This window comes from Panulirus ornatus, chromosome 15 (genome assembly GCF_036320965.1).
Source record: "Panulirus ornatus isolate Po-2019 chromosome 15, ASM3632096v1, whole genome shotgun sequence".
NCBI classification, from domain to species: Eukaryota; Metazoa; Arthropoda; class Malacostraca; order Decapoda; family Palinuridae; genus Panulirus; species Panulirus ornatus.
This window is the reverse complement of record NC_092238.1, coordinates 38310551-38326623: the sequence shown is the minus strand read 5'-3', so window position 1 is coordinate 38326623 and position 16073 is coordinate 38310551. Positions and strand designations below refer to the sequence as shown.

The following is a 16073-nucleotide window of genomic DNA, read 5'->3' as shown; positions in this document are numbered from 1 at the left end:
ACCCACATAACTGAAAGACATCTTACACGTAGCCTCATATAACAACCATACGATCCTGGATGACATATCCACACACACACACACACACACACACTCATTCCTGGATGACGCCCACGTTCCAACCTTGGACACCACAGAACATCACAACTTTCCCCATGTCCGCAAAACACGATTATTACTGTCCCCTCGACGCAAACCCCCCAGCTCTGCACACGTCCTTTTTTATCCCTTAATCCCTCGCAAGTTGACTTATCATGTTACTTTGAGAGGAAATAACACCGTAAACCTTGTGACCCTTACAAGCCTCGTGCCGGCTTATTACTGGCTGACGCACTTCAATTATCATGTGCATGAAGGTTAGAAACCCATGATCACCGGGCAGAATATTTCATTAACGTTCAAGTCTCTCTCGCTGGTACAGACTCATGTCTCCTACTGAGGTCTGAGGGTGTGAGGTCCTCCGCCAGGTGTGTGTGAGGGTAAACGTTTGCTCAAAATACAGTAGTGAAGTGGAATGGGTCATTGTTCTGGGTTGTTGCTGATCAAAGTCAGGTCATTACATAAATATATATATATATATATATATATATATATATATATATATATATATATATATATATATATATATATATTTCACGAGTAAAAACTTGTTTATATCTAACGACTAAAGTGTTATCATCAATGTGAATTCTTCTGTTTTTCCGTTATGGATTTTCAGCCTTGAAAGTAATGGGAAGACGATTGCCAATCTGCTTATCTTATCAGACGCGGTGAAAACTCGCAAACCTGATAAGCATTAGATTGTACCAATACCGTATGAAAGGGTTGAAACCAAGACATTATAACTTCAGAGACAAAGAAGAAACTGAGACAGAATCTGATCTATTGTCCAGTAGGTTCCCTGAAGGACGACACTCTACTGATACATGAAAGTCAAAATCCACGTTGTCCATATTCCTTCCTTGTACAAAACAGAACCACAAGTTGACTCCAAACCTGGTAGCCAGACTTGGCAGAAGTCGTGTGCCCTTAACCTTTAAACCAGCACACACATATCCTGGCGCCAAACATCATATATATATAGAGAGAGAGGGAAAAAAAAGAGACGGAATCCTTGATCACCTTCGTTAAAATGGAAATGAAACCCGAAAGAAAAAATGTTATTCTTTTTTTCCCTCTTTCTCTCCCGCCCTCCGTCAGCTTCACGCCTCTATTAACATCGACGGGAGCCAATCGTATTGCGTGCTGGCTGAAACGTGATTATGAGTGACGCTCGATGAAGGTCGCTGGCTCAGAAGCCGAGGAAAAGATGGCATCTGCCACACTCGATGAAAAATGACGGGAATATAGTCTGTGATTCGTTAGCCAGGAGGCCCAGGAGGGAGGAATTGCATACAAGTGACTCCGGGAGGGGATTTGTAGGGATTCGCTGCGGTGCTGAACCGTCTGGCTGGGACAGGATATGGTGGTGTTAATCCCACAGCCTTGGAGAGAGGGAGGAATCCATCTCACTGGTCGGGTACATGATGGAGGAGGTTAATCCCGGTGGCTCAGACATGGTAGGGTTTTTACTTGAGTAATCCCTGTATCTCGCTCCCTCATTCAGTCAGTCACTCAATCATTCGGTCAATCAGTCAACTGGTTAGGCAATCTATCGGTGTGTGTGTGTGTGTGTGTGTGTGTGTGTGTGTGTGTGTGTCCATCCTTCCATCATCACAATGTATCCTCCCTCCATCTTGGTATTATACATCCATCATCACAATGTATCCTCCCTCCATCTTGGTATTATCCATCCATCACCACAATGTATCCTCCCTCCATCTTGGTATTATCCGTCCATCACCAAAATGTGTCCTCCCTCCATCTTGGTATCATCCATCCATCATCACAATGTATCCTCCCTCCATTTTGGTATTATCCATCCATCATCACAATGTCCGCCATTGTCTCGCTCACAATGCTCGCAAAGTTTTCTTCCTTCACCCTCACCTAAGCCCTACCTCCCCATCCTCTCCCTTCCTCCATCTCTCTCCTTCTTCCCCTTGTCTTCCCTCCTTTTAACCTATCTTTCCCATTCTCCCTTCTTACTTCCCCTCCCTGTATACCCTTCCCGACCACCCTCATCCCTCTTACTCCCAGTACCTCCCCGCTCTCCCTCCTCTCTCTCTCCCCCGTCCCACTCACCCCTTTCCAGTGGATTGTCCTCTTCCGTTGGTGTCGAGGCGCTGAAGCTGAGCATGGGCAGGATGTGGCCCTGGTGGGTGGTGCGGCCTCCGTGGGTACCGTGGCCTGCGTCCTCCTCCCGGTGACCGTTCAGCACAGTCGACATGGCTGCCTGTTGCAGAAGAAATTTTGGTCAGTATGAAAAAAAAATTCGATAAAATATAACTTTATATTATATATCTATGTTATAGCCAGACAACTCGAGGGCGTCTTCTGATTATCTGGCTTTACAAATATATATATATATATATATATATATATATATATATATATATATATATATATATATATATATATATATATATATATCTAACAAGAACAAATTGATTATATAAACTAATAGATAAACATATCATCTCTGGGTTTGGGGGAGAAAGAATTCTACCTCCGTATTCCCTGCGTGACAAAACGCAACTAAAGGTGTCGAGAGCAGGGGAGCTCGACCTCCCTCCCCGTTTCCTGTATTTCAATTTCTTAAAGAAGGAACAGAAGAAGCAGCTACTCTGGGTGTGCTCATCCTCCTCGAAGGCTCAGGCTAGGGTGTCTGAATGTGTGTGGATATAACCAAGATGAGAGGAGAGGAGAGATAGCGTGAATGTTTGAGGAAAGGAACGTGAATGTTCTGGCTTTGAGTGAAACAAAGTTCAAGGGTAAAGGGGAAGAATGGTTTGGAAATGACTTAGGAGTAAAGTAAGGGGTAGGTTAGAGGACAAGAGCTAAGGAAGGAGTGGCACTACTCCTGAAGCAGGAGTTGTGGGAGTGTGTGAGAGTGTATGGAAGAAAATTTTAGACTAATGTGGATAAAACTGAAAGTGGATGAAGAGAGATGGGTTATTGTTGGTTCTTAAGCACCAGAACATGAGAAGAAAGATCACGAGTGGCAAGTGTTTTTGGGAGCAGCTGAATAGTGTGCCAGCAGTTTTGATGCAAGAGACCGGGTATTAGTAATGGGTGATATAAAGACGAAGGTGAGTAATGTGGTAGTTGAGGGGATACCTGGGGTGAACTGGATATTTAGTGTTACGAATGGAAATGATGAAGAGCTTCTAGAGTTCTGTGCTGAAAAAAGGACTGGTGATTGGGAACACCTGATTTAAAAAGAGGGACATACACAAGTATACGTAAGTGAGCAGAAGAGATGGCCAGCGGCCATTACTGGATTACGGGTTAACTGACAGGCGTACCAAAGAGAGACCTTGAGTTGTAAATGTGCTGAGGGGCTGCTGGTGGGATGTCTGATTTCAATCTTGTGGAGGCGAGGGTGAAGACATGTAAAGGTTTTGGGAATAAAAGAAAGAATCTCGGTGAGAAGAGAATGGTATGAGAAAGTGAGCTTGGAGAATAGACTAGTGTGAAGGAATACCTGGAGAGATTGAGTGCGAAATGGCAATGGTGAGGGCTGATGAAAAAGGGAGTGGATGAGTAATGGGAAGTATTTTGGGAAGCAGTGACGGCATGAGCAAGAGATGCATGTGACACGCGAAAGGTGGGAGGCAGGCAGAATAAAAAGGGTAGTGAGCGGTGGAATGAAGTTTGCTAGTGAGAGAGAAAAAAAGAGAGTCGTTTGGGCGGTACTTACAGGGAAGGAGTGAAAATGATTGTGAGATGTATAAGAGAAAGCGGCAGGAGGTCAAGAGTAAGGTGCAGGGGTTGAAAAAGGACGCAAATGAGAGTTGACGTTAGTGAGTATCCGTAAACTTTAGGGAAAATGAGAGGAAGTTTTGAAATGGAGTAAATAATGCGCGAAACATAAGAGAAAAAATGGATATATCGGTGGAGGCAAATGGGAAAGTGATAACAAGTAGTGATGAAGTTGAGATGGAGTGATTATTTTGAAGGACTGTTAAATATGTCTGATGATAAGAGTGGCAGATGTAGGGTTTTTAGGTCGGGTGGTATGTGAAGTGAGAGTCATGGAAGAGTGGCTTGGTGAGGAGAGACACTTGTGCTTCCTCGTTCTTGTGAATCATGCCCTAATGGAGGCACCATCTCGATGGTGGTAAGTCGACGACTCTACCATTGTTGTCAGCGCTGACAACAGCTCTCCAGATTTCCTCCTCTTCCAGAACAACCTCACCAGCCTCCAGAACTGGACCGCCGTCAACAGTACCAAGGCGGTGAGTGTGACTGGCCATTCACGCAGAACCTCGCTTCTCACTGTGCCCTACAACTACTGCTCCTCTAAGCCTCCAGCATCCACCAGGCTGCCCAGTCCACCAAGCTTCTCGGTAACGCTTTAGACGACAAACTGGGCTGGATGGATGACTCACAGATGACCTACGTCGAATCCACCATCTATTGTGTCTACTTTCTTTATCAACTCAAGACACTTGGACCTCCTGCTACTCAAGAACCTCGACACAATGTTCATTTCTTCTCAGACTCGACTGTGCCTTCCCCAGCAAGGTCTTCCTTACTATCCACCACAGAAGAGGGACTGCTGGAAAAGGTGCAGTAAAGACGAGGGCGTCCCTCGTCTCAGAGTTGCAGAGTAGGACCACCAAACCCAGACGAAGACGAACGTGTAGCTTAACAGACCAATGCTCGATCCCAACCATTGTGAATATCATCAAGGATTAGTAAGGTATACTTTTAGCCTTAACTTTTATGTCTACGTACGTAAAGAATGCCTCACAACATACACACCGTATAGTCCCTCATTTATATATATGCGCATTTTGTATATTTTAAGCCTCTTGCGGTGCACAATGCAATAAACTGTTTACTATCAACACACGAAGGAGTAGCAATGATAATAATAATGATAATAATACTAATAATAATAATAATAATAATAATGATAATAATAATAATAATAATAATAATAATGATAATAATAATAATAATAATAATAGTAATATTAAAAATAATAATAATAATGATAATAATAATAATAATAATTCATCCATATATAAATATACATAAGGAAGCAAGTCCTACTTTCAGGGGCACTGGCCTAAAATACATTATAGCGGTACAATATCCTGGAACATCTGTGATTTTCTTTATATTTCTTTCTACGTAGAGACTACTGGCTGACCAGGTGGCAGTGTCCGGCAGCTCCCGCCCACACCTGGGAACCTGACACCTGGCGAGGACCCCGGGCTCACCTTCCCCAGCGAGTCAGTTTGCGAGTGCTCAACTTCACAGCAAAATGGCTCAATCACACAGCCCTGCTGGACTTGATGTGTCTCTATCATATGAAATGTTTTACACCAGTAACTTTTTTTTTCTATCATCAATTAAAACTGAGTATAAAATGCACTTTTATACCGAATGCTAAAATTTCACTTATAAGTCTAACTGAAAAGAATAGAATACTGAAGTATAACTTAAAATCCATCTAACAATTCTTTTTTCATTTTTCAAAACATTTTGATTCTTTGATTCATGTACAACTATGGACAAAAGTTTATAACATTTGAGAATGAAACTATATAACAGAAAAAAGGGAAAATTAAAGCAAAATAAAAATCAAATATCAAAATGAAAAAAAATATCAAATTAACAAAAAAATAGAATGGCAAAGAAAAAGAAAAATAGAATATAAAAATAGAAAACCTGAACTTAAAGGAAGATACAAATTTCAAAACAGGAAGAAAGAATATTAAAGTGACATGAAAATTACAACATTAAGATAGAAATAGACAAAAAAATATTAAGGTAACATAAGGTAGAATATTAGAAAAGAAAAAACTAGAATACTAAAGTAACTTAAAAAGAGGAACGTTGAAATAGGAAAACAATAAAATCAAAGTAAACATAAAGAAGAGAATATCAAAATAGGAAAAATAAGATATTACAACAAGCAAAAATTAAATATCAAAGTAATAAAAGAATATCAAAATATGAAGAAACAGAATATCAAAACATGAAAAAAGAATATGAAAATAAAAGAAAAATAGAACATCGAAATAGGAAAAGAAAAACAGATTAAAGTAACACAAAAACAGAAAACTGAAACAGGAAAAATAGAATATCAAAGTAACAAAGAAATACATCAATGCAGTAAAGCACATAATAACAAATTCATGACATCAATAAACTTTAAACTTCTTTTGTCTTGCATACTGATGTACTGCAGACGATGGACAGTGTCTGCGTGCCCTAAACGTCTCATCTATTGAAAGAATAAAGTGAAAATCAATTGAGGGCATTAATTCGCATTTTACATGATGTATCTGATGGACCAAAACGTGTGGTGAGAAATATGTATGAAAATGAGATCGCTAGTGTGTGTGTGTGTGTATATATATATATATATATATATATGTGTATATATATATATATATATATATATATATATATATATATATCTTTTTTCTTTCTTTCAAACTATTCGCCATTTCCCGCGTTAGCGAGGTAGCGTTAAGAACAGAGGACTGGGCCTTTTTTGGAATATCCTCACCTGGCCTCCTCTGTTCCTTCTTTTGGAAAATTAAAAAAAAAAAAAAAAGAGAGGGGAGGATTTCCAGCCCCCCGCTCCCTCCCCTTTTAGTCGCCTTCTACGACACGCAGGGAATACGTGGGAAGTATTCTTAATCCCCTATCCCCAGGGATAATATATATATATATATATATATATATATATATATATATATATATATATATATATATATATATATATATATATTGGAAAGGATCACAATTTTGCGCGTGATCAAGATATGTTTTGGACAATCACATGTTTACCAAATCGCGTCCTAGCTTCGTCTCTTCGATGTATATCAACTATTATATTTCTCTCTTGTGTCTCCCCAGATGATGTGATTATTACACGAAAGTGCACTTGGGAACTTTTCGTGTTTCATATTCCCCGTGGACTCATAGGAATATATATATATATATATATTATTTTTTTTTCATTATACTTTGTCGCTGTCTCCCGCGTTTGCGAGGTAGCGCAAGGAAACAGACGAAAGAAATGGCCTAACCCCCCCCATACACATGTATATACATACGTCCACACACGCAAATATACATACCTACACAGCTTTCCATGGTTTACCCCAGACGCTTCACATACCTTGATTCAATCCACTGACAACACGTCAACCCCGGTATACCACATCGCTCCAATTCACTCTATTCCTTGCCCTCCTTTCACCCTCCTGCATGTTCAGGCCCCGATCACACAAAATCTTTTTCACTCCATCTTTCCACCTCCAATTTGGTCTCCCTCTTCTCCTCGTTCCCTCCACCTCCGACACATATATCCTCTTGGTCAATCTTTCCTCACTCATTCTCTCCATGTGCCCAAACCACTTCAAAACACCCTCTTCCGCTCTCTCAACCACGCTCTTTTTATTTCCACACATCTCTCTTACCCTTACGTTACTCACTCGATCAAACCACCTCACACCACACATTGTCCTCAAACATCTCATTTCCAGCACATCCATCCTCCTGCGCACAACTCTATCCATAGCCCACGCCTCACAACCATACAACATTGTTGGAACCACTATTCCTTCAAACATACCCATTTTTGCTTTCCGAGATAATGTTCTCGACTTCCACACATTCTTCAAGGCCCCCAGAATTTTCGCCCCCTCCCCCACCCTATGATCCACTTCCGCTTCCATGGTTCCATCCGCTGCCAGATCCACTCCCAGATATCTAAAACACTTCACTTCCTCCAGTTTTTCTCCATTCAAACTCACCTCCCAATTTACTTGACCCTCAACCCTACTGTACCTAATAACCTTGCTCTTATTCACATTTACTCTTAACTTTCTTCTTCCACACACTTTACCAAACTCAGTCACCAGCTTCTGCAGTTTCTCACATGAATCAGCCACCACATATATATATATATATATATATATATATATATATATATATATATATATATATATATATATATATATATATATATTATCCCTGGGGATAGGGGAGAAAGAATACTTCCCACGTATTCCCTGCGTGTCGTAGAAGGCGACTAAAAGGGGAGGGAGCGGGGGGCTGGAAATCCTCCCCTCTCAGTTTTTTTTAATTTTCCAAAAGAAGGAACAGAGAAGGGGGCCAGGTGAGGATATTCCCTGAATGGCCCAGTCCTCTGTTCTTAACGCTACCTCGCGAACGCGGGAAATGGCGAATAGTTTAAAAGAAAGAAAAAAGATATATATATATATATATATATATATATATATATATATATATATATATATATATATATATATACATATATATATGTTATCACCTCCCCATTTGCGCCCTTCACTGAAGTTCCCATTTGCTCCCGTGTCTTACGCACTTTATTTACCTCCTTCCAGAACATCTTTTTATTCTCCCTAAAATTTAATGATACTCTCTCACCCCAACTCTCATTTGCCCTCTTTTTCACCTCTTGCACCTTTCTCTTGACCTCCTGTCTCTTTCTTTTATACATCTCCCACTCAATTGCATTTTTTCCCTGCAAAAATCGTCCAAATGCCTCTCTCTTCTCTTTCACTAATAATCTGACTTCTTCATCCCACCACTCACTACCCTTTCTAATCAACCCACCTCCCACTCTTCTCATGCCACAAGCATCTTTTGCGCAATCCATCACCGATTCCCTAAATACATCCCATTCCTCCCCCACTCCCCTTACTTCCATTGTTCTCACCTTTTTCCATTCTGTACTCAGTCTCTCCTGGTACTTCCTCACACAAGTCTCCTCCCCAAGCTCACTTACTCTCACCACCCTCTTCACCCCAACATTCACTCGTCTTTTCTGAAAACCCATACAAATCTTCACCTTAGCCTCCACAAGATAATGATCAGACATCCCTCCAGTACACCTCTCAGCACATTAACATCCAAAAGTCTCTCTTTCGCGCGCCTGTCAATTAACACGTAATCCAATAACGCTCTCTGGCCATCTCTCGTACTTACATACGTATACTTATGTATATCTCGCTTTATAAACCAGGTATTCCTAATCACCAGTCCTTTTTCAGCACATAAATCTACAAGCTCTTCACCATTTCCATTTACAACACTGAACACCCATGTATACCAATTATTCCCTCAACTGCCACATTACTCACCTTTGCATTCAAATCACCCATCACTATAACCCGGTCTCGTGCATCAAAACCACTAACACACTCATTCAGCTGCTCCCGAAACACTTGCCTCTCATGATCTTTCTTCTCATGCCCAGGTGCACATGCACCAATAATCACCCATCTCTCTCCATCAACTTTCAGTTTTACCCATATTAATCGAGAATTTACTTTCTTACATTCTATCACATACTCCCACAACTCCTGTTTCAGGAGTAGTGCTACTCCTTCCCTTGCTCGTGTCCTCTCACTAAACCCTGACTTTACTCCCAAGACATTCCCAAACCACTCTTCCCCTTTACCCTTTAGCTTCGTTTCACTTAGAGCCAAAACATCCAGGTTCCTTTCCTCAAACATACTACCTATCTCTCCTTTTTTCACATCTTGGTTACATCCACACACATTTAGACACCCCAGTCTGAGCCTTCGAGGAGGATGAGCACTCCCCGCGTGACTCCTTCTTCTGTTTCCCATTTTAGAAAGTTAAAAATACAAGGAGGGGAGGATTTCTGGCTCCCCCGCTCCCGTCCCCTCTAGTCGCCTTCTACGATGGTGATGTGAGAAGGAGATGGAGTGAGTATTTTGAAGGTTTGTTGAATGTGTTTGATGATAGAGTGGCAGATATAGGGTGTTTTGGTCGAGGTGGTGTGCAAAGTGAGAGGTTAGGGAAAATGATTTGGTAAACAGAGAAGAGGTAGTAAAAGCTTTGCGGAAGATGAAAGCCGGCAAGGCAGCAGGTTTGGATGGTACTGCAGTGGAATTTATTAAAAAAGGGGGTGACTGTATTGTTGACTGGTTGGTAAGGTTATTTGATGTATGTATGACTCATGGTGAGGTGCCTGAGGATTGGCGGAACGCGTGCATAGTGCCATTGTACAAAGGCAAAGGGGATAAGAGTGAGTGCTCTAATTACAGAGGTATAAGTTTGTTGAGTATTGCTGGTAAATTACATGGGAGGGTATTGATTGAGAGGGTGAAGGCATGTACAGAGCATCAGATTGGGGAAGAGCAGTGTGGTTTCAGAAGTGGTAGATGATGTGTGGATCAGGTGTTTGCTTTGAAGAATGTATGTGAGTAACACTTAGAAAAGCAAATGGATTGTTTGTAGCATTTATGGATCTGGAGAAGGCATATGATAGAGTTGATAGAGATGCTCTGTGGAAGGTATTAAGAATATATGGTGTGGGAGGCAAGTTGTTAGAAGCAATGAAAAGTTTTTATCGAGGATGTAAGGCATGTGTACGTGTAGGAAGAGAGGAAAGTGATTAGTTCTCAGTGAATGTAGGTTTGCGGCAGGGGTGTGTGATGTCTCCATGGTTGTTTAATTTGTTTATGGATGGGGTTGTTAGGGAGGTGAATGCAAGAGTTTTGGAAAGAGGGGCAAGTATGAAGTCTGTTGTGAATGAGAGAGCTTGGGAAGTGAGTCAGTTGTTGTTCGCTGATGATACAGCGCTGGTGGCTGATTCATGTGAGAAACTGCAGAAGCTGGTGACTGAGTTTGGTAAAGTGTGTGAAAGAAGAAAGTTAAGAGTAAATGTGAATAAGAGCAAGGTTATTAGGTACAGTAGGGTTGAGGGTCAAGTCAATTGGGAGGTTAGTTTGAATGGAGAAAATCTGGAGGAAGTAAAGTGTTTTAGATATCTGGGAGTGGATCTGGCAGCGGATGGAACCATGGAAGCGGAAGTGAATCATAGGGTGGGGGAGGGGGCGAAAATCGTGGGAGCCTTGAAGAATGTGTGGAAGTCGAGAACATTATCTCGGAAAGCAAAAATGGGTATGTTTGAAGGAATAGTGGTTCCAACATTGTTGTATGGTTGCGAGGCGTGGGCTATGGATAGAGTTGTGCGCAGGAGGGTGGATGTGCTGGAAATGAGATGTTTGAGGACAATGTGTGGTGTGAGGTGGTTTGATCGAGTAAGTAATGTAAGGGTAAGAGAGATGTGTGGAAATAAAAAGAGCGTGGTTGAGAGAGCAGAAGAGGGTGTTTTGAAATGGTTTGGGCACATGAAGAGAATGAGTGAGGAAAGATTGACCAAGAGGATATATGTGTCGGAGGTGGAGGGAACGAAGTGAAGTGGGAGACCAAATTGGAGGTGGAAAGATGGAGTGAAAAAGATTTTGAGTGATCGGGGCCTGAAAATGGAGGAGGGTGAAAGGCGTGCAAGGAATAGAGTGAACTGGAACGATGTGGTATACCGGGGTCGACGTGCTATCAATGGATTGAACTAGGGCATGTGAAGCGTCTGGGGTAAACTATGGAAAGTTCTGTGGGGCCTGGATGTGGAAAGGGAGCTGTGGTTTCGGTGCATTATTACATGACAGCTAGAGACTGAGTGTGAACGAATGTGACCTTTGTTGTCTTTTTCCTAGCGCTACCATCGCACACATGCGGGGGAAGTTTTTTTTTTTTTCATGTATGGCGGGGGGGGGGGGGGTTGCGATGGGAATGAATAAAGGCAGCCAGTATGAATTATGTCCATGCGCATATATGTATATGTCTATGTATATATATATATATATATATATATATATATATATATATATATATATATATATATATATATATATGTATACGTTGAGATGTATAGGTATGTATATTTGCGTGTACGGACGTGTATGTATATACATGTGTATGTGGGTGGATTGGGCCATTTTTTCGTCTGTTTCCTTGCGCTACCTAGCTAACGCGGGAGACAGCGACAAAGCAAAATAAATGAAATCAATTAATATATATATATATATATATATATATATATATATATATATATATATATATTATTTGTTTATTTTATTTTGCTTTGTCGCCGTCTCCCGCGTTTGCGAGGTAGCGCAAGGAAACAGACGAAAGAAATGGCCCAACCCACCCCCATACACAATGTACACACACACACGCCCACGCACGCAAATATACATACCTATACATCTCAATGTACACATATATATAAACACGTGATTGTTCAAATGGCGTCCTAGCTACGTTGTATATCAACTGACTTATATTTCTCTCTTGTGTCTCCCTGATGATGTGATCATTACACGAAAGTGCACTTGGAAACTTATCGTGTTTCATTTTCCCGTGGACTCATAGGAATATATATATATATATATATATATATATATATATATATATATATATATATATATATATATATATATATATACACACACACACACACACACACGTTTGGCGGGGTGGCGACGTGAATGGATGAAGGCAGCAAGTATGAATACGTACATGTGAAAATATGTACATGTCTGTGTATGTATATATATGTATACGTTGAAATGTATAGGTATGTATATGCGCGAGTGTGGGCGTTTAAGTATATGCATGTGTATGTGGGTGGGTTGGGCCATTCTTTCGTCTGTTTCCTTGAGCTACCTCGCTAACAAGGGGGACAGCGACTAAGAATAGAAAATAAATAACTATAGAATATATATATATATATATATATATATATATATATATATATATACCACATACAAACCTCCAACAGCCAGGATCGAACCCGGGACCCCTGTGCCACAGGCGGTAATGCCACCGCTAGGCTATGGGTCTGGCAATTAGGTTATAAGCCAGGCCCATAACGTAGCGGTGGCATTCCCACTTGTGGCATCGGGGTCCCGGGTTCGATCCTGGCTGTTGGAGGTTTGTATGTTCCATGAAGGTGCGCGTTCTTATGCACTTTATTCGTATATATATATATATATATATATATATATATATATATATATATATATATATATATATATAGTACTGTTTTACTGCACGAAGTTTAAAATGCTAATTATATAATAAACAGTGACTAACTACTCATTTGGTAAAACAATTTGAAATTCAACAACGCCTAACTTACTATTTTCGTTTTCTTTGAATTCGTCGGACAAACTTTCGTCAAATCGAAAACGTTTGTTATAATTTCTACTACAGAAAACTGTTAAAAACTGAGTACTCCACATAGGCACATATGACATACAACATATTTGGAGCCTCAGTCTTACAGATCACAATTAACAGCCACATCATAACCACGAACACTGTAACTTGACGTGGAGACTGAAAGCATTGAGAAAATGTGTCTTTTTCGTAAAAATTCACAAACCACTTCTTTTACTGAATAATACATAACTGACGCAGGAGCAGACTGAGGTAAACAATAAAGATAACGTAATCTAAGATAACGAAAATACAGCACAAACGTATCTACTGAGCGCATAATGATTTAGCGGAATATTAAGTGTTTAAACGTTTTTTAATGTTTAGATGTTTACATGTTTAACCTGAAACGAAACCATTACGGCTTTACAACACTCAACCATAATATGTTAAAACACTGGGAGAGTGAAACATTATGAGAATAACATGACAATACAACCACGATGCATTTCAACAAATCCCTATCAATACATAGGAATGAATATATTATGTACAGAAACACAACTTGATGGTTTCCGGTAAAAAGAACGTAAGCCTCTTTCACATTCCCATGCTATCATAAGCTTTGTGTCTATGTCCAAAAGCCTTGTCGTGATGTCCCACAGAATATTCATTAAATATTCCATTTCACAGTTACAGGAAATGAATTGAATTTTGTTAAATGAATAGTAGCGGAATATATCACAATGATTCACTAGACATCACACACTAAAAGTATGATTTATTCTGATCTTTTATTCTACTTTTGATTTACGGTATATATGTATATATATTGGAAAGGATCACAAAATTTTGCGAGTGATCAAGTATATTCCTATGAGTCCACGGGGAAAATGAAACACGTGAAGTTCTCAAGTGCACTTTCGTGTAATGATCACATCATCAGAGGAGACACAAGAGAGAAATATAAGTCAGTTGATATACAACGTAGCTAGGACGCCATTTGGACAATCACGTGTTTACCAAATGGCGTCCTAGTTACGTCTCTTCGTCGTATATCAGCTGACTAATATTTCTTTCTTTATCTCCCCTGATGATACTATTACACGAAAGTAAACTTGGGAACTTATCGTGTTTCATTTTCCCCGCGGACTCATAGGAATATATATATATATATATATATATATATATATATATATATATATATATATATATATATATATATATATACGAATAAAGTGCATATGAACGCGCACAGGGGTCCCAGGTTCGATCCTGGCTGTTGGAGGTTTGTATGTTCTATGATATATATATATATATATATATATATATATATATATATATATATATATATATATATATATAATCTCTGGGACAGGGGAGAAAGAATACTTCCCACGTATTCCCTGCGTGTCGTAGAAGGCGCCTAAAGGGGGAGGGAGCGGGAGGCTGGAAATCCTCCCCTCTCGTTTTTAATTCTAATTTTCCATAACAAAAATATCACAGAAGGGGGCCAAGTGAGGATTTCCCTTAAAGGCTCAGTCCTCTGTTCTTAAAGGTTCCTCGCTAACGCGGGAAATGGCGAATAGTGTGTATATATATATATATATATATATATATATATATATATATATATATATATATATATATATTAGCCAGTGGACTGACCAATAAATATCTAAATAACTATTACAACTGCCTAATGTATTTATCATAGCAGTGTTGCTGAGTGTCGATTGTGTTATACGAAACCGTTCATGCGAAGGCATTTATTTTTTCCCCCATTAACAGTTGATTGGTTAATTTCGTTACGTTTTGGTGAACTAAATCTTTCTTTTACACTACTCTGGTTAAAATACGGCCACTCGGCCGTATTTCCGTTTTCTTTACTACAATGTTTCACCTAAAAACTCGTTTTTTTAGAAGTTCTATTTTTCGCTTTGTAATCCTGATTTGTCTGGGGATGATGATGTTACACTGGTACCCAAATTACACCCCTGAGCAGCTGTTATCTCGAGTGCTAATACTGGACGCTTCTGCTTCCCTCCTTCACTTACATCTACCACTTATAATATCGACGTAATTCCACCAGAAGCATCACATCTATCGCTAGTGTTATTGACGTTAATAAGATTTCCATATACTAACGAGGGTCTGGGATTGTCAACATGAGATAGTGGAATCGGTATGACACACTCACCTCTTGCTGGTTTTGGCTATCGACCCTCCTAATTTCTCTCTGAAGGGAAGGACGCTCCTCCTCTTCCTTCGTCAGTGTGAATGAGAGTCCTCACTGATCTCCTGTGAAGATCACTTGTAACAGGACGTTAGATTAGCAAGGTGATCGGCCATTGGGGCCGAGTCACTGTGAGGTACTGTCTGCACTTGCCAAGGGTGACTCTGGTTCCGACCCATGTGAAGCAGGATTCGAGACCAATATCGATTGGTTATTTGGGTTTTAGTCCTATCGACTGTCTCGGTCATTACGGCCGTCAACGACGCGTTATAACCACCAATCGCAAGATTTTGAATCACCTTCTTCAAATGTTCAAGATCATTCTTACACCATACACGGTCTCGCTACGTAGTCCCAGTACTAATGCAGGCTATACAGTTCATGACCTTGGAATCGAAGCTTCGAAAGAAGTTTAGGGGAATGAAGGTGTGAGCCTTTGAATATGAAGCAGATGAAACAGGCTTCGTCTTCGCATCCGAATCAAAAACTGTCAGAGATATTCTAGTACCTGCCGTCTGCAGTTGTTGTTGTGACTCCGGCCGTGCAGGCGAAACAGATTCGTGAGGAGTAACACATAGCGAACCCGTGTATGAGACACTGTTGCCACATTGGATGCGAGCGATGCATGCTCGAACGACCCATGTTGGCAATTCAATCCCAGACATGAAAAATGCCTTGACTATAC

General features: G+C 40.2%; 1 protein-coding gene across 6 annotated transcripts in view; it reads right to left on the bottom strand.

Annotated features, from left to right (window-relative positions):
• Positions 1-16073, bottom strand: part of LOC139753863 (uncharacterized) — a 248620-nt gene that overhangs the window by 86975 nt on the left and 145572 nt on the right. For 3 of the 6 annotated variants that reach the window (XM_071670807.1, XM_071670811.1, XM_071670812.1), the window contains exons 1-2: positions 15353-15543; positions 2185-2335 (exon numbers count right to left, since the gene is read on the bottom strand). In XM_071670807.1, the coding sequence (XP_071526908.1) occupies positions 2185-2329 (145 nt within the window). In that variant the 5' untranslated portion in view covers positions 2330-2335; positions 15353-15543. Of the gene's footprint in view, positions 1-2184; positions 2336-15352; positions 15544-16073 lie in introns of those variants that run through there. The other 3 variants (XM_071670809.1, XM_071670810.1, XM_071670808.1) reach the window with 2 other exon arrangements.